At 46.0% G+C, this 26,478-nt stretch overlaps 1 protein-coding gene across 1 annotated transcript in view; it reads left to right on the forward strand.

Moving 5' to 3' along the window:
• LOC111980406 (alpha-tectorin-like) overlaps positions 1 to 26,478 on the forward strand; it is a 71,215-nt gene that overhangs the window by 29,316 nt on the left and 15,421 nt on the right. The window contains 22 exon segments of the mRNA XM_070449727.1: positions 1,360 to 1,386; positions 6,558 to 6,717; positions 6,895 to 7,182; positions 7,515 to 7,652; positions 8,396 to 8,561; positions 8,762 to 9,174; positions 10,827 to 11,397; positions 14,913 to 15,523; positions 16,814 to 17,384; positions 17,661 to 18,120; positions 18,181 to 18,331; positions 19,063 to 19,380; positions 19,531 to 19,747; positions 20,649 to 20,848; positions 21,504 to 21,534; positions 21,537 to 21,668; positions 21,671 to 21,704; positions 21,706 to 21,877; positions 22,192 to 22,350; positions 22,488 to 22,539; positions 22,542 to 22,621; positions 22,916 to 23,326. Of these exon segments, the coding sequence (XP_070305828.1) occupies positions 1,360 to 1,386; positions 6,558 to 6,717; positions 6,895 to 7,182; positions 7,515 to 7,652; positions 8,396 to 8,561; positions 8,762 to 9,174; positions 10,827 to 11,397; positions 14,913 to 15,523; positions 16,814 to 17,384; positions 17,661 to 18,120; positions 18,181 to 18,331; positions 19,063 to 19,380; positions 19,531 to 19,747; positions 20,649 to 20,848; positions 21,504 to 21,534; positions 21,537 to 21,668; positions 21,671 to 21,704; positions 21,706 to 21,877; positions 22,192 to 22,350; positions 22,488 to 22,539; positions 22,542 to 22,621; positions 22,916 to 23,326 (5,362 nt within the window).

Below are 26,478 nucleotides of genomic sequence, written 5' to 3' on the forward strand. Positions count from 1 at the left end.
TACATCTGTATTTCATTGCCTATAAATATGCAAAAACATTTAAAAAATGTTTTCACTTTGTCATTATGGGATATTGTGTGGACTTTATGCAAACTGGAAACCACGTATCCTGAGGCATTTATTGTAGCTGGGGATTTTAACAAAGCAAATTTGAGGACTAGGCTGCCAAAGTTCTATCAACATATCGGCTGTACTACTTGCGCTGCTAAGACTCTCGACCATTTCTATMAAAATATTCCGGAATGCTTACAAGGCCCTCCCCTGGCCTCCTTTCGGCAAATATGACCACGACTCCATCTTGCACGTGAAGTACCCGTGCTTAGACCTAATCAATGCTGTCTGACCAATCGGAATCCACGCTTCAGGATTGTTTGGTTCACGTGGACTGGGATATGTTCCAGGTAGATTGTGAAAATAATCTAGACGCATACACGGATACGGTGACTGAGTTTATAAGGAAGTATATAGGAGATGTAGTARCCATAGTGACTATTAAAACCTACCTTAACCAGAAACCGTGGATAGATGGTAGCATTCGCGCGAAACTGAAAGTGCGGACCACCGCATTTAACCATGGAAAGGTGATTTGAGATTATGGCCAAATACAAACTGTAGTTATTCCCTCCGAGGCAAACAAACAAGCAAAATGTGAGTATACAGACAAAGTAGAGTCGAAATCCATCGGCTCAGACACAAGACGTATGTGGCAGGGTCTACAGACAATCACTGACTATAAAAAGAAAACCAGCCACGTCACGGACACCGACACCAACGTCTTGCTTACAAACAAACTTAACACGTTCTTCGCACGCTTTGAGAATAATTGAGTGCCACCGACGTGGCCCGCTATCAACGACTGTGGGTTTTCCATCTCCATGTCCGACGTAAGTAAGACATTTAAACGTGTTAACCCTCGCAAGGCTGCCGGCTCAGACAACAATCCTAGCCGTGTCCTCAGAGCATACGCAGACCAGCTGGCTGGTGTGTTTACGGACATATTCAATCTCACCCTATCCCAGTCTGCTGTCCCCACATGCTTCAAGATYGCCACCATTGTTCCTGTACCCAAGAAGGCAAAGMTAATTGAAATAAATGACTATCGCCCCATAGCACTCACTTCTGTCATCATGAAGTGCTTTTTAGAGGCTAGTCAAGGATCATATCACCTCCATCTTACCTGTCACCCTKGACCCACTTCAATTTGCTTACCGCCCCAATAGGTCCACAGACGACGCAATCGCCATAACACTGCACACTCTCCTATCCCATCTGGACAAGAAGAATACCTATGTAAGAATGCTGTTCATTGACTATAGCTCAGCATTCAACACCATAGTACTCTCCAAGCTCATCATTAAGCTTGAGGCCCTGGGTTTCAACCGCCCTGTGCAATTGTGTCCTGGACTTCCTGACGGGCCACCCCCAGGTGGTGAAGGTAGGAAACAACAACTCCCCTTCGCTGATCCTCAACACTGGGGCCCCACAAGAGTGCGTGTTCAGCCCTCTCCTGCGTGGCCATGCACGCCTCCAACTCAATCATCAAGTTTGCAGATGACACAACTGTAGTAGGCTTGATTACCAAAAACGACGAGACAGCCTACAGGGAGGATGTGAGGGCACTCTAAGTGTGGTGTCAGGAAAACAACCTCTCTCTCAACGTCAACAAAACAAAGGAGATGATCGTGGACTTCAGGAAACAGCAGTGGGAGCACCCCCCTATCCACATCGACGGGGCAGTAGTGGAGTAGGTGGAAAGCTTGAAGTTCCTTGGCATACACATCACGGACAAACTGAAATGGTCCACCCACACAGACAGTCTGGTAAAGAATGCGCAAACAGCGCCTCTTCAACCTCAGGATTCTGAAGAAATTTGGCTTGTCACCTAAAATCCTCACAAATTTTACAGAGGCCGAATTGAAAGCATCTTGTCGGGCTGTATCACCACCTGATACGGCAACTGCATCGCCCGCAACCGCAAGGCTATCCAGAGGGTGGTGCGGTCTGCCCAATGCATTACCAGGGGCAAACTACCCGCCCMCCGMGACACCTACAGCACCCGATGTCACAGGAAGGCCAAAAAGATCATCAAGYACATCAACCACCCGAGCCACTGGCTGTTCGCCCTGCTACCATCCAGAAGGCGAGGTCAGTACAGGTGCATCAAAGCTGGGACCAAGAGACTGAAAAACAGCTTCTATCTCAAGGCCATCAGACTGTTAAACAGCCATCACTAACACATAGAGGCTGCTGCCTACATACAGACTTGAAATCATTGGTCACTTTAATAAATGGATCACAAGTCACTTTAATAATGGCACTTTAATAATGTTTACCTATCTTGCATTACTCATCTCATATGTATATACTGTATTTTTATACCATCTATTGCATCTTGTCTATGCCTCTGTCATTGCTCATCCATATATTTATATGTACATATTCTTATTCCATTCCTTTACTTAGATTTGTGTGTAATGGGTAGTTGTTGTGGAATTGTTAGATTACATGTTAGATATTGCAGCACTGTCAGAACTAGAAGCACAAGCATTTCGCTACACTCGCTATAACATCTGCTAACCAAAAATTAGATTTGATTAATGCTACATTTCTGTCAATAAACATTAAAAATTATTCTGGTGCGCGTAGATTTTATGTTGTGCACCAGTGCTATACATGTATTTATTTTAGAGCTCTGGACAGGACGCAAGTGTAAACTTTGTTTTTACATTCAATTTATGACAACCATTAATTTAACATTCTACTACCATTCAATCAAATACTGCTTTGAATTAGATCAGGTCTTGTCCCTTGGATCAACTTGGCAGTACATTTGTTCAGTATAGAATGTATAAATGTGTAACAGTATAACTTTAAACCGTCCCCTCGCGAACCAGGGACCCTCTGCACACATCAACAACTGACACCCACGAAGCGTCGTTACCCATCGCTCCACAAAAGCCGCGGCCTCTAGCCAGAGGCAAGGGCAACACTACTAATAGGTTTCAGAGCAAGTGACGTAACTGATTGAAACGCTACTAGCGCGTACCCGCTAACTAGCTAGCCATTTCACATCCGTTACACTCACCCCCCTTTCAACTCCTCCTTTTCCGCAAGACCAGTGATCCGGGTCAACAGCATCAATGTAACAGTATAACTTAAACCGTCCCCTCGCCCCGACACGGGCGCGAACCAGGGACCTCTGCACACATCAACAACATCACCCACGAAGCTCGTTACCCATCGCTCCACAAAGCCGCGGCCCTTGCAGAGCAAGGGGCAACACTACTAATAGGTTTCAGAGCAAGTGACGTAACTGATTGAAACGCTACTAGCGCGTACCCGCTAACTAGCTAGCCATTTCACATCCGTTACACTCACCCCCCTTTCAAACCTCCTTTTTCCGCAGAACAGTTGATCCGGGTCAACAGCATCAATGTAACAGTATAACTTTTAAACCGTCCCCTCGCCCCGACACGGCGCGAAACCAGGGACCCTCTGCACACATCAACAACTGACACCCACGAAGCGCCGTTACCCATCGCCTCCACAAAAGCCGCCGCCCTTGCAGGAGCAAGGGGCAGAGCACGTACTAAGTGAGCGTTCAGGAGCTATAGTGACGTAACTGATTGAAACGCTACTAGCGCGTACCCGCTAACTAGCTAGCCATTTCACATCCGTTACAAATGCAACATGTAAAGTGTTGGTCCCATGTTTCATGTGCTGAAATAAAAGATCCCCTAAATATTCCAGATGCACAAAAAGCTTATTTCTCTCACATTTTGTACACACATTTGTTTACATCCATGTTCGTTAGCGTTTCTCCTTTGTCAAGATAATTCATCCATGTCAAGAAGCTGATTAAACAGCATGATCATTACACAGGTGCACCTTGTGCTGGGGACAATAAAAGGACAATCTAAAATATGTAGTTTTGTCACACATGCCACAGATGTCTCAAGTTTTGAGTAAGTGTTCAATTGGCATGCTGACTGCAGGAATGTCCATCAGAGATGATGCCAGAGAATTGAATGTTCATTTCTCTACCATAAGCTGCCTCTAATGTAATTTGTTGTGGAAATTCTTACACTGGGACACTCGAAGTCAATCTTAAATTAATCATCCTTTATTTGTCAGCGCGCTGGAGAGGTTCCAACCAGCTCAATGCACCATAGTACACATGTCAATCAAGAGCTCTTCCTGAGCAGTCCCAGGAGTTGTCTTACATATGGCTATACACAGACAAGTTATATTTGCATGATTTAGCATAATTAATTAATCATTACCGTTTTGTTTCATTCATGTGACCGACCAATACTGGTTTTTAACATGTGACAGACCAATACCTCACGAGACTTCTTCTCTCTAAGCTGAGACCTTGAAACTGAGATATCTTTAGTTTGTTCTCAAAACAAGGTCTGGGCATACTGCCAAATTGCAGATTCTGATAAGTGAGGATTTGTTAAATCAGTCACTCGCATGAACACAGAAATTGGTTATTAGAACAGCACATGAATAGAACACAGAAATGTGTTATCAGAAAAGCACAAACATTAAAATTCCATTACACATTTTAGAGAATTTGGCAGTACGTTCAACAGGCCTCACAACTGCAGACCACGTGTATGACGTTGTGTGGGCGAACGTTTTCCTGATGTCAACGTTGTGAACAGAGTGCCCCATGATGGTGGTGGGGTTATGGTACAGGCAGGCATAAGCTACGGACAACGAACACAATTGCATTTTATCGATAGCATTTTGAATGCACAGAGATACCATGATGAGATCCTGAGGCCCATTCATCCACCGCTATCAGCTCATGTTTCAGCATAATAATGCAAAGTTGCAAGGATCTGTACACAGTTTCTGGAAGCTGAAAATGCCCCAGTTCTTCCATGGCCTGTATACTCACCAGACATATCACCCATTTAGATTTATTAGGGATCCCCAAGGCAGCAGCTACTCTTCCTGGGGTCCAAACACATTAAGGCACTTACATATAAAAGATAAAACAGTACATCATATATCATTATTACACCACTACATGTCTACGATACAAAATGTCCTCTGGTGGCATGTCTTGTGGGGTATGCATGGGTGTCCGAGCTGTGTGCTAGTAGTTAAAACAGACAGCTCAGTACATTCAGTTTGTCAACACTTCTGATTGATATGCATATTATTAATGTTAGCTGTACGTGTACATTTAAGGGCCAGCCGTGGTGCCCTGTTCTGAGCAACTTGTAATTTTCCCAAGTCCCTCTTTGTGGCACGTGACCACACTACTGAACAGTAGTCCAGGTCCAACAAAACTAGGAACTGTAGGACCTGTCTTGTTGATAGTGTTGTTAAGAAGACAGAGCAGTGCTTTATTATGGACAGACTTCTCCCCATCTTAGCTACTGTTGTATTAATAGGTTTTGACAGAGAATGTAACTCAGTCAAATCTTTGAAATTGTTGCATTTTGCAATTTATATTTATTTCAGTATAATTTGGCAGTAGAAAGCCTGCCAAGCCAGGCACCAACGCGCCCCGCGAGGGCCAAAGTAAGGACCCTGGCAATTCAAGACAGCTCAATTAAAGCCATCGGTGCTCCGCTGTTTACGCTGCCCTCTCTTTAGCAAACAAGGCATGGCTCCTAAACAGACGTGGTAATGAGGTCCCAGGCCTAGCTTCCTTCCTCAGACAAAGAGACGCTGGAGCGGCTTGGGTTGGGCCGCAGGGTTCCTGGCTTGGTCCACTCACACGGGACCTCAAGGTAAATGTGATCCTGACACATTGTTCCTGAACCCATAATGGGGCCTTTTCAAGGCTCCTCTAATGGGCCACCATGGCGGAGGGAAGGGGCGGGGGGTACCCCCACGGGAGACCTGGGAGACTGATCTTAAAGAAGTTACGTGTCATCTTCGACCGGCTGGCCGGTTGTCTCTCGTTCCCCAGTGCTCTTGTTAAATGTTTTTTTTTATGAGAAGTTGTCTCTGTGAGTCACTCTTACAAGTCTTTGGTATCAGCCTCCTAGAAGATATATGGTTCAAGTTGCTGGTGATGTGGTTCATGAGGTTTTGTGGGTCTATGGCTTTGGAACAATCGGAAAACTAAATCAACAACACCTTCCTGAATCCCTCTCATTAAATGCCTTGTCCTCAATTAATTATTCTCACTCTCATTGTCCTCAGTGGCCTTACTTCAATCCCTTCTCTGTCTATTTCCTCCATCTAGAATGATCAGACCAGGCACTCCAGTCATTCTCTTCCACCTCTTCAGCTTCTTTTCTCAGAGAGAAGGTGAGTYACGTGGCTCCGATTCTGATTCTGTATCTTATCTAGAGATATAAGATCAGAGCAAATTGCTCAAGGATCATTGTGTTATAGACCGTTACGAAAGAGTGAACGTTCTGTATGTTTAGAAGACATATGTTATTTTCCCTTTCTTTCTGGTTAAACAAGCATGACTTTATTCTTATCTTGATTGAAATCACCAAAATGTATCAGATTACATGAGTAGTCTCTCTATATGTTTATGAACAGTTGTTCCCCATTCTTTGCTAGATCTGTTACGACAGTTGTCTTCCCCTTCATTCAGCTCTTTCTCAGGAGATCATGTACCCCTATGGGCCTACCTACCGAGATCTGGAGACACCCAAGATGGATGATGGGAGTTCCACTGAAATAATTATACTCATGCCATTCATTTTTTTCAATAACACCTACCGCTCCATCTATGTAAGCTCCCATTTACCCCTTCTTTCCTTCCATACCAGTAAATATCCCCAACTCATAAGAGAGAAATGTTGATCCACCATATCATCCATCTAACCAATAATTGTTATTTTGATCATCAATCTGTTCATCAATAAATCAATTGGGACCGTGCCTCCCTTTCTCTCTCTATCMCTGCAGGTCAACAACAACGGTGTGATCTCCTTCGACGTACAGGTGAGCCAGTTCACGCCCGAGGCCTTCCCCCTGAGTGACAGCAGATCCTTCATTGCCCCACTATGGGCAGACGTYCACAACGGCATCCGCGGAGACGTGTACTACCGTGAGAGCACAGACCCAGAGCTACTGGAGCGGGCCACACAAGACATCCGCAAGTACTTTAAGAACATGCCCACCTTCACAGCCACCTGGATCTTCYTCYCAACCTGGCACCAGGTCACCTTCTACGGAGGCAGTCAGACCACCCCGGTAAAATAACCACAATCACGAATCCCAGGGACTGCTATTTGCTCCACACACAAAACACCTGCATGCAAACGGACGCCACTGATAGTACCATTTATCCTACAAAAAATGTTTTTAATCATGTGTCTCTGTGTGATGCTTGTGCAGAACTGAGAGTAACTTTTCATATGTAGTCATCTCAAGTTGAAATATCTTTGAACTTCTGGGTAAGTATTTGTTTAGTCTAATAGGGGTTGTTTGTTTAGGTTAAAAGGTCAATTCTGCCAGGTGGTGAATTTTTGTTTTGTCTCACTATTGAACTTACCYTATGCTTGCACATTCTCACCTCTCTATAGGTGAACACATTTCAGGCTGTGTTGATATCGGACGGTCTGTCATGCTTTTCCATGTTCAACTATGGAGAGATCAACTGGAGCACAGGCACAGCCAGTGGCGGAGACCCTCTGACTGGTTTGGGTGGTAGCACAGCACAGGTAGTCCGATCCTGATAACCTACATATACCACCCCTGGCACACATCAAACCAATGAGCGGATTCGATTAATGCCTCTGGCATGCCCCGGGTGAACCGGGTTAGCGTTGATTGATTTGGAACCGGACTGCCTCCCGCGTGTGAGCCAGGTGCCCCGTTCTGGCCGTTGGCACAAAACAAAAGTGATGTTGGTTAAGCGTGTGGAGTAATGAGTAAGGTTCTGTGTTTTCACATGCAAAATTGATTGCTTTTGATAAAAAAATGCTTTATCTGACTTCCCAATGATAACTAGTTTGAAAATCTGAATCTATATTTTATGGGAAATAGATGTTGTACAATGCACCATTCTGCATTGTTGACAATATGACAGAGCGGCACAGATTACCATTCGATTTGTGCAGGGCGCACCTTCCTCACCGACCTCACCCGGTCACCTGACGGGCATAGCTTAATCGAATCCCCTCAATCTCAACGCCCCACTTACCACCTCTAAAACACATCAGTCCAATCATGATGCCCCATATACCACCCCTAAAACACATCAGCCCAATCATGGTGCCCCATATACCACCCCTAAAACACATCAGCCCAATCATGGTGCCCCATATACCACCCTTAAAACATGTCAGACCAATCACAACCTCCCAGATATAGCTAAAATACAGCAGACCAATCTTGATGCCTCCCACCTCTATGAAAGTGATAACCTCCTCACTTGCCTTTTCCCAATCTCTCCCCTCTCCAGTCAGGTTTTAATGGAGGAGAAATCGGTAACTTCCTCAACCTGCCTGGGTCCCGTTCCAATGCTGTGGTTGAAATCGAGAGGACGACCAATGTAAACCTGCCTGGCCGGTGGGTCTTCCYTGTAGACACTGCCCTGATAGACCCTGCCAATGGCTGCAGTTACAATGGTGGGTAAAAAGTATAACATAACAAAGACTTGACACACTGGTCAAATGTCTCGGTTCAAATGTCTAGGTACTAGTCAAGTGCATGTAGACAGTTTCTGTAAACTTGAATCACTCTCCTCATAACACAGCATGAGTCCCCATATTAAAAAACATCATGGCTGGGGAGACCCATAGTCATGAATGTCCATATCTTCTCCTAGGGCGGTTCTATCGGCGCGGTGAGATCTTCTGGCTGTCCGACCAGTGCTCCCAGCGGTGCCGCTGCCTGGACATGGACAACGAGGTGCTCTGCCGGGAGGCGCCGTGCAGCCAGCTGGAAACTTGTGAGCAGAAGGAGGGTGCCTTCTACTGCCAGTCTACGCGCACCAGCACCTGTGTGGTTTTCGGRGACCCTCACTACCACACCTTTGATGGCTTCCTCTACCACTTCCAGGGCACCTGCTCCTACCTGTTAGCTCGGCCCTGCTGGGAGGTGGCTGGCCTGCCCTTCTTCAGCGTGGAGGCCAAGAACGAGAACCGCGGCGTGGCCTCTGTGTCCTGGCTGAGAGATGTCACTGTGGAGGTGTACGACCACAGAGTCACCCTGCCTAAGGGCAGCCAGGGCACAATACAGGTGAGCAGAGCAGCACTTCCAAGGAGGACAAATATGTAGGGATGTCTAGGTTTTAGCTCAGCAGGCTAACACAGTCTTGTCAGTTTGCCATAGGTCAGATGGTTATAGGTCAGAWGTTGTGCCTTTGGGAGGCTAGGTACATAACAGTGGTCTGATCATGTAGTTTGACAGGTAAGACCAGCAGATCCTGTGTACCGCTCTCCAAGAGATTCATTAGGTCATTACCTAATGTTTTCATAGGAATATTCCATCAACGTCCCACCAAACATACAAAGAATATGGTTGACATCTTCTCAGAATATAAGATATTCATGTTTTAGACACCTTTCATGAACATTCCTGTGTATCAGCCGTCAGGACGTCGCTTGATGGTCCCAAAGAAACCCAATTGTTTCATTATTACACAGCACCCTTTGTTACTGTGGCCAATTGTGCGTCGCCCCACAGACCTCCCGGTCACGGCCGGCTGCGACAGAGCCTGGGCGCGAACCCAGAGACAGTCGACTGGCTTGTCAGTAAATCTGCGATGCAGTGCCCTAGACCACTGCGCCACCCGGGAGGCCAGACTATTCTCTCTTAATTAATTTGATTTACTTATTTCAGAAATGTTAGGGCTTTTATATAGTTTTCTTATGTTGGTGGGGCATATAACCTTGTTTTAATGTTACTCTTGAACAGTGGTTAGGGCATTTGTCATTGGTGCTTGTGGCCTGGGTTTGTGACCTGCTAGGGGAGTCACACTCACATTATTAGCAGTATACAGTATACAGTATGCTTGAAATGCACTTTGAAGTAAATCTCTTAAAGTGCACTCAAGAAAAACTATTTTATTGATCATAGTGATTGAGGAGTAACYTTAAAACCAGGTAAAATGCCCCACCAACAATAGARCACTATATAGAAAGCCCTAACGTTGCTGACATAAGGACATCAAATAAATGATGAGAGAATATTCAGATTAACTGCAAACTGACACAGCCATGGAGGCGTAGCATAAATATCAGAATGCCGTGAACCAAGAGGTTGTGAYTTCAAATTCCGAGGTGAGGACATGCTGAATAATAATTACTGTTTAATTGAACATGCACAATATTATCATATTTTTCAAAGAGTGTCAAATATGTAAGTTGAAAGCACTGTGTCCCGAACATTGTCAACAGACAAAGAGCTGTGAATGGATCAGTGGTTCACCAATCAGGGCCTTGATGGGCTCAGCAACAGTTACAAGGTGAAATGTGTAATGTGGATTTTATTTGGGGGGGGGGAACGTTTCTTTGGGATCATCAGGTGAAGTCCTGCTACTAYTACAAATACATTTTCTTGAAATATTCCCATGAAACATGTCTAGAAAATGCATATATTATGTTCTGAGCACATGGCAACCATGTTCTGTGTAAATTATGTTTGACATTTAGGGAATGTTTGCCAAGACATGCTAAATAGGTTCTCAGGAGGTTTTTGCTAACAGACATAGAATGTTCCCCTAACTAACAGAAAACTGAACACTCAAACATCTGGGGAACATTACAGGTAACATTACAAAAAAGTTATCTTTCTCTAGAATTGTTAGTTGGGCTATCTAATCTAATATGGTGTTTATGTGGTACTGTACTGCATAATCTGCCCTGAATCTKCTACCTCTCCTTTTCAAGGTGGATGGACTGATGAAGACACTGCCAGTCCAACTCCAGCTAGGTGCAGTCAGGGTGTACCAGTCGGGCATGGCCGTCGCCCTGGAGACCGACTTCGGCCTCCTGGTGACCTACGATGGGCAGCACTACGCCTCCATTTCCCTGCCCAGCTCCTACTTCAACAACACATGCGGCCTGTGCGGTAACTATAACGACGATCCTGCCGACGACCCTGTGCTGCCCGACGGCTCGCTGGCCGAGAGCGTAGTGGCGCTGGGTGGCAGCTGGCGGGCGGAGGACGCTGACTGGCGCTGCACAGACGGCTGTGCCCAGAACTGCAGTGTCTGTGAACCATTGACCGAGGCGTTCTACTTCCGTCCGGACTACTGTGGAATCATCAACAAGACGGACGGGCCTTTCAGGGACTGCAGGGCAGTGGTGGACCCAACGGCCTTTGTCTACAGTTGTGTCTACGACATGTGCAGCAACAAGGACAACATTACCACCCTCTGTCAGGCCATTCAYGCCTARGCCTTAGCCTGCCAAGCCCTGGGGGTCACCATACGAACCTGGAGGTCACACACCTTCTGTGGTGGGTGCTCTTCTGTCCCGATGTATATCTATATGTCGGGTAGAAATGGTTTTGTTTGGACATTTTTATAGCTACCTATCCTTAAAATAAATGACCTACTGTTTCTGTTAGTGATGGATCTAAAATGTACTGGGTGGGAGGGYCTGGTCCAACTCAGTGTCATAAAAAAAAATGCACACCTCCCCAAAGTTTAAAATATTTTCACATGACTCTCCCCTTTTACCGTAAAATAAATTGAACACCCTCACCCCCATATAATTAACTGAAAATAATGTTTATGACCACAAATAACAATAACTGTGTTTATAAAAGTGGATATCAACTTTGCCACTTCAGCATGCTTTTGTGGCGCAGTCGATGCCACGCAGGGCTACGGGCCAGAAGGTTGAGGGCTGGCCGACCACCACAGACGAGCTCACTCTCCCTGCCTGTTTCATTACACTACGATCAGAGTCGGCTGCACACACTGATCAGCTAGGGGGAAATCAGATTTTCAACATTTTGATGCCATATTTAATTGTATAAAATATATCCAATTAATTTTCCACCAACAAGTTTCTGTGCCAATGCACCACACAACCAATAAACAAAGCATAACGACTTTGGGCACTTTAATATCATGGTTTGTGTTTTTAACACCACAATAAATAGACAATGTCAATCTTGACAAACAGAAAATATATCCCTCCCTACCTTGTAGGCTTACCTAGTATCGAAGGCTTGGCTTGACAATCTCCGAATGTCATTAAACTTTTAAGGTATTTTGTAACAGATGTCTCTTTCCATTCATCAATTGGCCGCTGCACAGTTTGGATTGATTGATTGATTTTATTTGTCAGTAAAAGAAATACGTACAGTACCAGTCAAATGTTTTTGGCCACACCTACTCATTCAAGAGTTTTCTTTATTTTGACTCTTTTCTATATTGTAGAATAATAGTGAAGAGTGAAATAGTGAAATTACACATATGGAAACCAAAAAAGTGTTAAACAAATCATTCTTCAAAGTAGCCAACCTTTTCCTTGATGACAGCTTTGCACACTCTTGGCATTCTCTCGAGCAGCTTTATGAGGTAGTCACCTCGAATGCTTTTCTAACAGTCTTGAAGGAGTTCCCACATATGCTGAGCACTCGTTGACTGCTTTTCCTTCACTCTGRGGTCCAACTCATCCCAAACCATCTCCATTGGGTTGAGGTCGGGTGATTGTGGAGGCCAGGTCATCTAATGCAGCACTCCATCACTCTCCTTCTTGGTCAAATAGCCCTTACACAGCCTGGAGGTGTGTTGGGTCATTGTCCTGTTGAAAAACAAATGATAGTCCCACTAAGCGCAAACCAGATGGGAATGCGTATAGCCACAAAATGCTGTGGTAGCCAAGTTGGTTAAGCATGCCTTGAATTCTAAATAAATCACTGACAGTGTKACCAGCAAAGTACCTCCTCCTCTATGCTTCACAGTGGGAACCACACATGAGGAGATCTTCTGTTCACCTACTCTGCGTCTCACAAAGACACACCGTTTGGAACCCAAAGGATTTGGACTCATCCGACCAAAGGACAGTTTTCCACCGGTCTAATGTCCATTGCTCGTGTTTCTTGCCRCAAACAAGTCTCTTCTTATTATTCGTGTCCTTTAGTAGTGGTTTCTTTGCAGCAATTCGACCATGAATGCCTGATTCACACAGTCTRCTCTGAACAGTTGATGTTGAGATGTGTCTGTTACTTGAACTCTGTGAAGCATTTATTTGGGCTGTTATCTGAGGTGCAGTTAATTGCCGATATCTGAGGCTGGTAACTSTAATGATCYTATCCTCTGCAGCAGAGGTAACTCTGGGTCTTTTCTGTGGCAGTCCTCATGAGAGKCAGTTTCATCATAGAGCTTGATGGTTTTTGCGACTGCACTTSGAGAAACTTTCAAAGTTCTTGAAATGTTCTGTATTGACTGACCTTCATGTCTTAAAGTAATGATGGACTGTCGTTTCTCTTTGCTTATTTGAGCTGTTCTTGCCATAATTTGGACTTGGTCTTTTACCAAATAGGGCTATCTTCTGTATACCACCCCTACKTTGTCACAACACAATTGATTGGCTCAAACGCATTAAGAAGGAAAGAAATTCCACATATTCACTTTTAAGAAGGCACACCTGTTAATTGAAATGCATCCCAGGTAACTACCTCATGAAGTTGTTTGAGAAAATGCCAAGAGTGTGCAAAGCTGTCATCAAGGCAAAGGGTGGTTTCTTTGAAGAATCTCGAATATAAAATATAATTTGATTTGTTTAACACTTTTTTGGTTACTACAGGATTCCATATGTGTTATTTCATAGTTTTAATGTCTTCACTATTATTCTACAATGTAGAAAATAGTACAAATAAAGAAAAACCCTTGAATGGGTAGGTGTGTCCAAACTTTTGATTGCYGGACTTATTTTTTTACATAATTAATATATAATTCCATAGATATAGAGATGAATAAATGCTCAACCTTCAGATGAGTATGAGGGGTGATTTTAAGTACAATTCTTACAACTTTGTTTGGCTGGTAGCTTATTCTTTAGATGTTTGGGGCTGTTGGTGAACCATGATGTGCAGACATAATCAAAGTGACACTGGACTAGCAAACTTGCCAGAGTCTTCAGCATGTCTATAGCTAGGTTTCCATCCAATTGGCGACAGATTTTCATGTGAATATACAAAAATCTTCATAAAAACAATATGCCATTTCAGAGTTTCCTTTAGGAAAATTTGGCACCGGACAACATGACAGGGAAGATTTTAATTTACCGAACATTTGAGAAATTTTATGGACATCCATATGCATTCAAATTCAACCTGGCGCAGCCAGCACCATCAATAAACGAGGGATGTTGGACAAATGAGACACATTTACGTGTCCTTAAAAACAGCCTATAACAAATTACAAAATCACTATTCCTTGTGTTCCGATGTGTAGCATATGCAACACTTTATAGTCTATTTTTTTGGAGGGGTTTTAGGCTACTTTCCTAAAGCAATAATTGTCCACCTCACGGTTCAGCTGTCAGAGATTTGAGCACTAAATGTGTCAGGGCATTGCAAGGCCTATAGGCTTCGGAAGAGAATCTTAGGCCTAACCCCGGAGAGATAGAGATATGCAGGTACCATGCTACGACACCGACATGCATTTCTTTATGTCAGATGGCTACTGCGTCTACTACACAGATATAGACGTARAGAAGGAGGGTAATTTGTAAATGTTCTATCCTTATATTTTGTATAAAGATAAGCACTATATTGTTAGATATTAGTAACTCTGGTAGGCCTGAAACGGTCTCCCTCACCTCAAATTCAACTGTCAGTTGCGGCAGTTTGACCACCCCTCCCCCCAGTATATGTCGATCTGTCCCTTAGATGTGGTTAATATCATAATGTAACTTACAGTAGTAATCATGTAGCACATAACAGCATAACAAACATAGGTTATTATGATTTGTTAAATACAATAACATCCTATTTCTCCTTTGATTGGCTGCCAGCCCTGAAATGCCCTGAGTCCAGCCACTACCAGGTGTGCACCAGTGCCTGCGCCGCCTCATGCCCGGACCTCACCTCTCACCTGTACTGCACCCACCCTTGCACAGAGGGCTGCCAGTGCGACCCGGGATACGTGCTGAGTGGCAACCGTTGCGTCCGGCACCAGGACTGTGGCTGCGAGCGTGAAGGCCTCTACTACCCTCTCAACGACACTTTCTGGGCGGGCCCTGCCGGCGAGGGTGAAGAGTGCACCCTGCGCTGCGTCTGTGGACCCAACGGCGAAGTCTCCTGCTTCAACGATTCATGTAGAGAAGGCGAGGTGTGTGTGACAGAGTTCGGCCTGTTGGGCTGTTACCCCCGCAGGGAGGGGGTGTGTTCCCTGGGCCAGAATGTCGTGACAGCCTCTTTCGACGGGACCTCCATGCCCTTCCCGGACGACAGCTCCTACTACCTGCTGAGGTCGTGTGGGCCAACGCCGGCCAACGTGTCTGCTGTGGAAGTAAAGATGGGCAGGCGGCTGGTAAACAAGGGTCCGTACTGGATGCGGCCCGTGGTGGTCAGGGTGGCCAACCTGGAGGCCCAGATGGGTGGATCGGACTTTGACACAGTGAAGGTCAGTATTATAGCCTGGTGCTCCAGTCTGTTTGTGCTTTAGCCAACTTTTCTCTATGTTTGTTCATTGTCATTCCAAATATACAGTATGGGACCAGGCTATTTTGGTGCTACCTCAGTCCGATTGAGAGAAAATGCATGAGTCTCCAGACAAGTAAACATACAAAAGTATGTGTAAAGATTCTCTGAGCATTGATATTGTGCTACATTGTGGGTATGTTTTCCAGACCCAGGCACAGGGGGTTGGTGGCACCTTATTGGGGAGGACAGGCTCATGGTAATGGATGTAGTAGAATAAGTGGAATAGTATCAAACACATGGTTTCCATTTTATTGTATGCCATTCCATTCGCTCCGTTACAGCCATTATTATGAGCAGTCCTCCCCTCAGCAGCCTCCCCTGGACCCAGGGCAACTTTACTTCTAGACTACGAATCACTTTCAGTGGAGAAACTTCATTTAGCATTATTTTACACCAGGAGTAGGCTAAATACGAGTCTGGGAAACTGGCCCTGAAAGTCTGTCATCAAGAGATGAATACCTTTCTCAAAGTCATTTAGCTGGAATACGTAGTTCAATTGAGTACAGGCTTAACTGAATGACAACAGAGATAATATAGTAAGGAATTGTATTGAATAGTTTGGTATAGGCTTTGTCTCCGAGGAATGCTCCTCAGAGCAAGATGCTGATGACAGGTTGCCCCATGCTGGGGGAAAAGAGTTGTAATGACGGGTCTTAAGGTTATTATGCTGGTGGTGGTGGGGAGATAGGTCATTGGACGACTGTTGCTGCAAAACAACAAGGTTTGAGTCGACATATAAATACCCCCCCTAGATTCATGCCCATTGGTTGAAAGAAAGATAGTGATTATTGCACGAGTGAGTAGGTTAATCAGCAACAGCGGTGGAATTGCCTTAGTGTGCCATGCTCATAGGCGGAAGTTAATAGGTGAACGACTTTCCACACGCTTGCTAATAGAAGAGGAGGAGGAGACGTGACGCTATGCTGACGAGCTAACATTAAGACACAATACTATAAATACCTGCCATGCTGACAAGGTATCATTATAACCCCTGCCATATAAATACCTGCAATGCTGATGAGTGAGACAGGAAGCGATGTGAATTATGAGTTTACTAGATGAATGAAAAGATCCATTCAGACCAGCCTCACTGATTGAAAATGTGTAACTACATGACAGATATATCACTGCACTACTGTACATTACAGTGACTGAATGTTGCTGCTACTACCTCTCTATGACATAATGTTACGATGTGTCTAAATCCCAGCTCAACGGTGAGCTGGTACTACTGCCTTATGTCCACCCACTGGAGACCCTTATGATCTACCGTGCCCCTGGCAACGCTACCGTGGTGGAATCCAGCGGATTGGTCCTAGTCCGCTACACCCGTCAGGGCCTCCTCAACATCTCTCTCTCTACCCTCTTTTACAACGCCACCTGCGGCCTGTGCGGTCTCTTCAACGGAAACGCCAGCGACGATCTCCGTCTGCCTAACGGCCGGCTGGCCGAATCCCTCGAACTCTTCACTGACGGCTGGCGGGCCATCGCTGACGACCTGACGTGCAATGGCGATTGCGACAACCTGTACCGCATGTGCACGGACCTGCGGCTCTACCAGAGCCCGTGGATGTGTGGCAACATCAACGACCCGGGGAACAGCTCCTTCCTGGCGTGCCACGGTGCCGTCAACCCCTCGCCGTTCTTCCGGAACTGCCTGTACAACATGTGCGTGCGGGAGGGAAACCGCTCGGTGCTCTGCTCTTCGCTGCAGGCGTATGCCTCGGCCTGTCAGGATGCCCAGGTGGGCCTTGCTGCCTGGAGGAGTGCTACCAATTGCCGTGAGTTAGTCCCTCGCCACCACCTTGGAGTGATGTTGAGTGATGGACTGATTGTGTATTGTTTCCTTTATTAACCAAACCTTGGCTCTGCTAATTCTGAATAGCCCTTTCTCTTGTTTCTGTTTCTATCTCTGTCCCGACCTCTCTCTATGTCTCTCCCCTTTTCTCTCACTCTCTTTTTCTTTCTGTTACGGTCCCTCTATCTCTCTCTCTCTCTATTTGTCTTTTACCCCACTCTCATCTCTCTCCGCCCACCCCTCGCTCTCCTTCCCGCAGCCTTGCCCTGTCCGGAGAACAGCTATTTTGATGAGTGCACCAGCGCTTGCCCGCTGACCTGCGCCGGCCTGGACGAGCCCGCCGAGCTGTGCCCACTGCCCTGTCAGGAGGGCTGCCAGTGCAGGGAGGGCTTTGCACTCCGCAACGGCCAGTGCGTGGCGCGCAGCGACTGCGGCTGCATCAGCTCTGGGGGCCGGCAGCTGGCCACCAACCAGATCTTCTGGAATGACTGGGAGTGCCAGGAGCGCTGCTACTGCAACGGCTCGGACAACAGCGTCTACTGCACGCTGGCACCGTGCCGGGAGGGTGAGTACTGCCAGGAGGGCCTTGAGGGCCTCTACTTCTGCCAGGCGCGCACCGAAGCGCTGTGCGTTGCCGCTGGTTACAGCCACTTTCTGCCATTCGGAGGTGTGCCCTTCGAGCTGCAGAGTAGCTGTACCTTGATCCTGGCTACAACGAGGTGCAACGGCGGAGTGGCGGGAGAGGAGGATATGGACCAGAGCACCTCCACCCGACCCAGGACGAGCACCAGCGCCGACCTCCCTCGCTTCAAGCTGTCAGCCCGGAACGAGGAGAGGGACACGGGGCAAGCCATCTGGGTGAGGGGGTTCATCTTGGAAGTCTACGGCTATGAGATTGAGGTGTCTCGGAGCTACAAACACACCATCACAGTGAGTGTATTATACACTTTTCACACTACCTTTCTGTCCTGAATTAAACTGTACTGTACTGGATCAGATATTTTCATTTCCCATTGTCCTTTTAATCACGATTCCAGAAACTATGGTGGATGCGTAACTAGGCCAGCTCAGTAAAATTTGGTTTGACTTGTCTCGGTTCCACTCAGTAGGGTGTAAAGCCTGGGGCACAGTCAGTCTTGTTAGACTTTATTAGGAAGAACCACGTGTTGTAAGTAACAGGCCAAGAATTTTACCAATGCTTTTTAGTGCTTTTCAATCCAACTGAAAAAAAGACAGGAGAAATGTGTTCTTACTATGTCTTGACACTTTTCATTTCAATGCATATTCATCCTTCCAGTGTGACTGATGTGTTGTGAATCTCGCACAGACGTGTGAGGGAGAGTTATTTGTTAATCAAGCCGATAGAATAGCGGAGCAAAGAGTGAATTCCTCTTTGATTGGCTCAGGGCAGATCTTATTTCCATCTTTTATCAGGCTGGATTGGGCTCAGGGGAACGGCTGACCTGAGCGACATTTGGAAAAGGTTCACAAACCTACACAAAGATCTGAGGAGAACCACAATACACACACTCAATCCTATACACTCACACTTGCTAGTTATATCACACACACACACACACACACACACACACACACACGCACACGCACACGCACACGCACACACAAACAGTCATGACTCACTCTCCCATGCTCTCTCCCAGGTGAATAAGGAACGTCTGTACCTGCCTTTGAAGCTGGGGCCGGGGAAGGTCCATATCTTCACTTTCGGCATGCAGCTGGTGGTGGAGACGGACTTTGGCCTGAAGGTTGCCTTCGACTGGAACACCCTGCTCCTGCTCACGCTGCCTCGACGCCTCTACAAAGCCACCTGCGGCCTGTGCCAGGGCATGCCACTTTCCTCTCCACCCGCACTCACCACCACCAACTGGGGCATGGCCTGGGCTGAGCAAGACACATTCTGCCAGGTGGGCTGTGGCGACTCGTGCCCACGTTGTGGGTTGGTCGAGAGAGGCTTTGGTGCCATCGATGCCCCTTTACTCGTCACGGACGCCTACGTGGAAGGCGTGGCCCAAGATGGTGAGGGAGGAGGAATCAATGTTGATGGCGGGGGTTACACAGGAATCCGATTCCACCTGGGCGAGGAGCTGTACTTGTTTGTGGAGCCCGAGGCAGTGCGTCTGTGCAGGTTGATCGTGGACCGCGGCGGTGTGTTTGCGCGCTGCCACAGCAAGGTGGCGCCGGCGTTTTTCTACCAGAACTGCCTGCAGGACACATGCCTGGACCAGGGTGCCTCAGGGACCATTTGCAACTGGCTGCAGATCTACACCAGCACATGCCAGACCCAGGGAGTGCGTGTGTTAGGCTGGAGGAGTGACACACCCTGTGGTGAGCACAATAATAATTGAGGCATGAATCAAGTAGATTGAGTTGAGTTTAATTCTCTCCAGCCCAGGTGGAGGCTTATCTTACATGGAACTACTCCTCAGTAGTAATAGCCTATTAGATAATATTAGGTTCTGACAAACAGAGTGAAAAACTAACGGACAACTGGTCAAAGCTCAAACCAAGTTTATTCACCCACTGGGTCAAACAGCTACAAAGACAAAACATGTTTACACAAGCACATATATTTATACCTTCCTCCTATGCTGAGTCTCCTCCAACCAATACATCTCTGTTTGCTAGACAGGACTTTAGTGGTGCCTGTTCTTTCTCACCTCATCTGACCTGAACTCATCTGACCGGCCAAAATTCCTCACTCCTCACCCAACTCACGCCTGTCCTACCTTATCTGTTGACTGAAACCAGAACCATTGCCCTCCTCCTCTCCATAGGATACATGAGATTTAACAATAGCATGTTCTTACAAAATGTAAACTTTCTGCACTCCCCTTTCTCACTCAGTAGATGTCCATACCCTCAGGAGTTTCGAAGTTAGTGCCCGACAATAACAACTGATACTTTCACCAAGGTTACATGGAGTTCTCAGTCATATGATGGAAGGAGAGATTAATCACAAAGCAGCAGCTTTACGCTGTCAAATGAATAACCAACTGATATTTTTATGTTTGTTCTTATGTATTCTGCATCTATCCTCCACTTTGCACCCGAACTGTAATCTGTCCAGAGAACCAATGCCAGGTAAATGAATCATGTAATCATCATGTCTGTGTCTCAATCAAAGGCATCATATGCCCTCTATAATGCTAGGAGTAGGGTGCCATTTTGGACGCAACCCACATTTTCGTTACCCATATAAAGACATGTTATTTCTCTCCTTCCCCAGTGCTGACGTGCCCAGCCAACAGCCACTACTCTAGCTGCGTGTCAGTGTGCCAACCGCAGTGCGCCCCAGCCCGCGGCCAGAGAGAGTGCACCCAAGACTGTGTGGAGGGCTGCCAGTGTGACCAGGGATACGTCCTCAATGGCAAGGGTTGCATCCGGCCCCAGAACTGTGGCTGCTACAACGACGGCAAGTACTATGAGGTGAGTCAGTCACACAGACAGTAGTCTCTCTCCACAGACATTCATATACACGTGACAAGCTAGTTAGCTTAAGATTTCAATTATGGCTTGTGAAAGTACACAGAAAGTACGCACTCCAGCTATTTTTTTACTTTTTCTGTTGAGGAAAATTATGTTTTTTAGACACAAGTGTAAACTTCATGGAGTAGGCCATTCAAGGAGTTGGTCTGATGGTGCCAATGGTTTTGAAACATTCTCAGCGTTTCTAAAAGTTCAAACATGATTGAGGGTAGATAATATTAATATATAATTTTTTTCTTTCTATATATATATATATATTTTTTTTTTTTTCAGATTTTTCATATATATATATATATACAGTACAGTCAAAAGTTTGGACACACCTACTCATTCATGGGTTTTTCTTTATTTTGACTATTTCTACATTATACAATGTAGAAAATAGTAATAAAGAAAAATCCTTGAATGAGTAGGTGTGTCTTAGAAGAGCAATAGAGCCTTCTGTAGTGCAGGCGAAGTTTTTTCCCCCACTGATTTATACAGGTAAAATCCCATTGGGATTTAAATCTATTTTGTGAGCAAGGAAAGGCATTTAAAAAAAATATTGTAAAATTAGTTCATTAAGTTTGTATCCTCCCCCTGCTATCCCTCCTAGCCAAAACAGCTGTTCTGGAACAGTGATGGCACAAGCGCTGCCAGTGCATCGGCCGTAATCTCATCCAGTGTGACCCGCGCCGCTGCAAGGCCGAGGAGGAGTGCGCCCTGCGCCATGGCGTGCGCGGCTGCTTCACCCAGCGCTTGCAGCACTGTGTGGCGTCTGGTGCGGTGTCTTCAGGACCTTTGATGGGGCGTCCTCCGCCTGCCTGCTCCTGCTCCTTCGTGCTGTCCACCAACTGCCACAAGCTACCTGACCTCTCCTTTCAGCTCATCGCAAACTTCGACAAGTGGAGCACGCCCAACCTCACCACCATCTCCATGCATACTCTATATTAACGAGGAGATATTCTAATCTCCGGGAGCACCGTGAAGGTGATGGGGAGGGATTGAGGGTAGATTTAATGGATGAATTAAAGGGTGGTTAGATGGTTGGATGGATGGATGAGTGCATGGCCGCAGGAAAATGATTTGGGGTGGGGTGATGTCACCAGGTGCATTTTATTTTTGCATCGCGATCATCTGTTTATGGAGAGAATACATGTGAAATGTGGGTGTTTTTATTAGTTTGAGGTTGGATGGTGAGTCATGTGTATAGTTACATATATCATACAATTATTTGTGTGTGTGTACTTAAAAAGTCTGACCACCGAGTGCATGAATCTCACAGCCTGTCCTCCCCCAACCAGGTGAACGGCACTCCTGTGTCATTGCCTTTTGTCACGGGCCTGATGACGCGCGTCTCCACTTCGGAGGGCTTCCTGGTCATCGACACGCCGCAGGACATCCAGGTGCGCTACAACCGCTTCAACACGCTCAGCATCCTATGGCCACGGCTGCAAAAACAAGTTTGTTGTTGTTTTCCCTTATGGTTGGAGAACATTAGGTAAGCATTATGTAGACCATTACATGGTTATTGTGAAGCATCTTTGGGTTTTAGAATAAACTAAGAGAGCTTAAAATAGCATGTATTATTATTTGTAAGGTGTGCGGCCTTTGCGGCAACTTCAACGGAGACCCCACTGACGACTACATCACTCCCATGGGAAGCCGGCCATCAGCGCCCTGGAGCTGGCCCAGAGCTGGAAGACCAATGGCATGCAGAAGTTGAAAGGAGCCATGGGCAAGGGGGGGGGGGGGGGGGGCATGGGAGAGATAATAGACAGTTAGTGGTTAAAGTGACAGTTCTATTAAAAAAATTATATTAAAAAAAAACCACCCTATGGTGTTCTTGCTTCCTCCAAGCCATTAAAAAATGTGTTTGCTGGTTATTTAGCAACATCCAGAATCTCCTAGGATTTATGGAGAATGTAGTGGTGCTAGTTGAAACATATTGTATCATTGGTGCATTCAAAAGCATGGATGGATCTGCTAAACTCTACCTCTACCTCCCATCTCTTCACCCTCTCTCACTCCAGCTGTGATGAGACCCAGTACATGGCGCTGGCCCAGTCGTGTGAGAACACAGCTGTGCTGGGCCTCCAGGGCGAGGAGGGGTGCCAGAAGCTCACCCAGATGAAGGGCTTCTTTCAGCCCTGCCACGGCCTGCTGGACCCCAGGCCCTTCTACCAGTCCTGCTACCTGGACGGTTGCTACAACCACCACAAGGCCCAGGTGTGCGGCTCGCTGGCTGCCTACGCCGAGGCCTGCCGCTCCCTAGGCACGCTCACCACCAAGTGGATTGTCCAGGAGAATTGTTGTAAGGGCACAGGCATGGGGACGGTCATGGGGGCATGGCGCCACTGGCAGGGGGGCATGGGTGTAACGGCTTTCCTCCTGGAAAGAAGGAGAGGACCAAAATGCAGCGCGGTTATTGTTCAACATGTTTAATCAGACGATAAACAGTGAACATTAACAAACAACAAAATAACAAACGTGAAAGCCGAGACAGTCCTATCTGGTGCAGAACACAAACACAGAGACAGGAAACAATCACCCACAAAATCCCAACACCAAACAAGCCTCCTATATATGATTCTCAATCAGGGACAACGATTACCAGCTGCCTCTGATTGAGAACCATATTAGGCTGGACACAGAAACAGACAAACTAGACACACAACATAGAATTCCCACCCAGCTCACGTCCTGACCAACACTAAACAAGCAAAACACATAATAACTCTGGTCAGGACGTTACAATGGGTTTCTGGAAATGGGTTACAAGGGGAGGTACAAGGGTGAATATTGATAAAACATGATAAAGAATATTCAGAACACTAAGGCCCTCAAATTCAAATCTGGATCTTGAAGGCAACTCCACTGCTTTTTTTTCCTAATCAGGGACTGGTAGCTCTGCTAACAATTCTGTAGCAAAGTGTGTCAAATATGCAGGGCCAGACTAAGAAATTATATATACAGTGTGTGTGTGTGTGTGTGTGTGTGTTGTGTGTGTGATGTGCCAGTGTGGTGTAGTGTCGTTGTGTGGTGTGTGTGAGAGTAGATAAGTGTGTATCGCTGGTGTGTGGAGTGTAGTATGTGTCCCGTGGGTGTGTTGGTGGGCTGATATACATTTACATTTTAGTCACTATTAGCAGACTCTCATATATTCCATGTGCTCACCAGAGTAGCCTGACTGCCATTAGGTACCGAGATGAAGATCCTCAGACCCCTTGTGAGACCATATGCTGACACATGCACATTTGGTGCCTCTGAGGTCATTTGCAGGGCCTGGCAGTGCTCCTCCTTGCACAAAGGCGGAAGGTAGCGGTCCTGCTGCTGGGTTGTTGCCCTCCTCGCCTCCTCCACGTCTCCTGATGTACTGGCCTGTCCCTAGTACACCCACCATGCTCTGGACACTACGCTGACAGACACAGCAAACCTTCTGCCACAGCTCGCATTGATGCCATCCTGATGAGCTGCACTACCTGAGCCACTTGTGTGGGTTGTAGACTCCGTCTCATGCTACCACTAGAGTGAAAAGCACCGCCAGCATTCAAAAGTGACCAAAACATCAGCCAGGAAGCATAGGAACTGAGAAGTGTCTGTGGTCACCACCTGCAGAACCACTTGTTTATTGGGGGTGTCTTGCTAATTGCCTATAATTTCCACCTTTTGTCTATTCCATTTGCACAACAGCATGTGAAATTTATTGTCAATCAGTGTTGCTTCCTAAGGGACAGTTTGATTTCACAGAAGTGTGATTGAGTTGGAGTTACATTGTGTTGTTTAAGTGTTCCCTTTATTTTTTTGAGCAGTGTATATATGCTACAGTAGGCTTCTAACTGACATTTCCAGTGGCACACTGACTCCCCTAATGATGAAGGTGAAGCCGTAGGCTACTCACGGGGATGGCCGATGCGCTCGTCGTGGCATTAGCCCATCTCAAGATGAGCTACTTTGAAAAACAGTTCTGCTGTTAGCAAAAAATTGGGTGTTGAGAAAAATAAAATCTATTGGTTGTACAGAGATTAGTATTTCCAGCAGTAGGCATTTGCTTTCCAAATGGTACGATTTACCCGCGATTGTATTTTGAAATCTGCAAAAGAGGCATACCGACAGCCGCAACCAACCATAGTCAGTCAAAGCTCCCATTCAAGTCAGGAGGACTGGCATCTATAGATGACAGTTCCCATTCAAGTCAGGAGGACTGGCATCTATAGATGACAGTTCCCATTCAAATCAGGAGGACTGGCATCCATTGCTAGTGTACCCATGAGTTTAACAGTCAAATTGCCAAGGTAAGAGGTTATAAAACCCTTCTATGGATTAAATGTCTATGGCCACAATGCAAGAAGCTGTATATTTAGTGCACATGCTGCCCAAACTGCTGCCTTCCCAATTGTAGACATACKGGTAACTACCAAAATAAAGGAAACACGTGAGTTAACAAGGGATACAAAGTATATGTTATGGTGTTGGGTGCATTTTCCTGGCAAGGTTTAAGACCACTTGTAGAATCTATGCCAAGGCTCATTGAAGCTGTTCTTGCAGCCTTTCGAGACACTTTGTTGGTGTTCCCTTTATTTTGGCAGATACCTGTATGTGCTTGTGATAACTTAATCCACAGTTATTTTTTTATAAACTATTGATCCTCTGTAGCAAAATGATGCTCTCTGGTGTATTTTAAACATTGAGAGTGGGCTCCTGTGGTTGGATAACTCACACAATTGACCAGTCACATTTATTTATTATGAAGTTTACACAGTGGACACACCTACTCATTCAAGGGTTTTTCTTTATATGTACCATTTTCTACATTGTAGAATAATAGTGAAGATGTCAAAACTATGAAATAACACATATGTAATCATTTAGTAACCAATAAAGTGTTATATTTTAGATTCTTCAAAGTAACCACCCTTTGCCTTGATGACAGCTTTGCACACTCTTGGCATTCTTTCAAACAGCTTCATGATATGCTGAGCACTTGTTGGCTGCTTTTTCTTCACTCTGTGTTCCAACTCATCCCAAACCATCTTAATTTGGTTGAGGTCGGGTGATTATGGAGGCCAGGTCATCTGATGCAGCACTCCATCTCTCTCCTTCTTGGTCAAATAGCCCTTACACAGCCTGGAGGTGTTTTGGGTCATTGTCCTGTTGAAAAACAAATGATAGTCCCACTAAGCTCAAACCAGATGGGATGGCGTATTGCTGCAGAATGCTGTGGTAGCCATGCTGGTTAAGTGTGCCTTGAATTCTAAATACATCACAGACAGTGTCACCAGCAAAGCACCCCCACACTATCCCACCTCCTCCTCCATGCTTCACAGTGGGAACCACACATGCAAAGATCCTCCGTTCACCTACTCCATGTCTTACAAAGACACATATGTTGGAACCAAAAATCTCAAATTTGGACTCATCAGACCAAAGGTCAGATTTCCACCTATCTAATGTTCATTGCTCATGTTTCTTGGCCCAAGCAAGTCTCTTCTTCTTATTGGTGTCCTTTAGTTGTGGTTTCTTTGCAGCAATTCGACCATGAAAGCCTGATTTACGCAGTCTCCTCTGAACAGTTGATGATGAGACGTGTC

Source organism: Salvelinus sp. IW2-2015, linkage group LG20, assembly GCF_002910315.2.
Source record: "Salvelinus sp. IW2-2015 linkage group LG20, ASM291031v2, whole genome shotgun sequence".
In the NCBI taxonomy this organism is placed as follows: Eukaryota; Metazoa; Chordata; class Actinopteri; order Salmoniformes; family Salmonidae; genus Salvelinus; species Salvelinus sp. IW2-2015.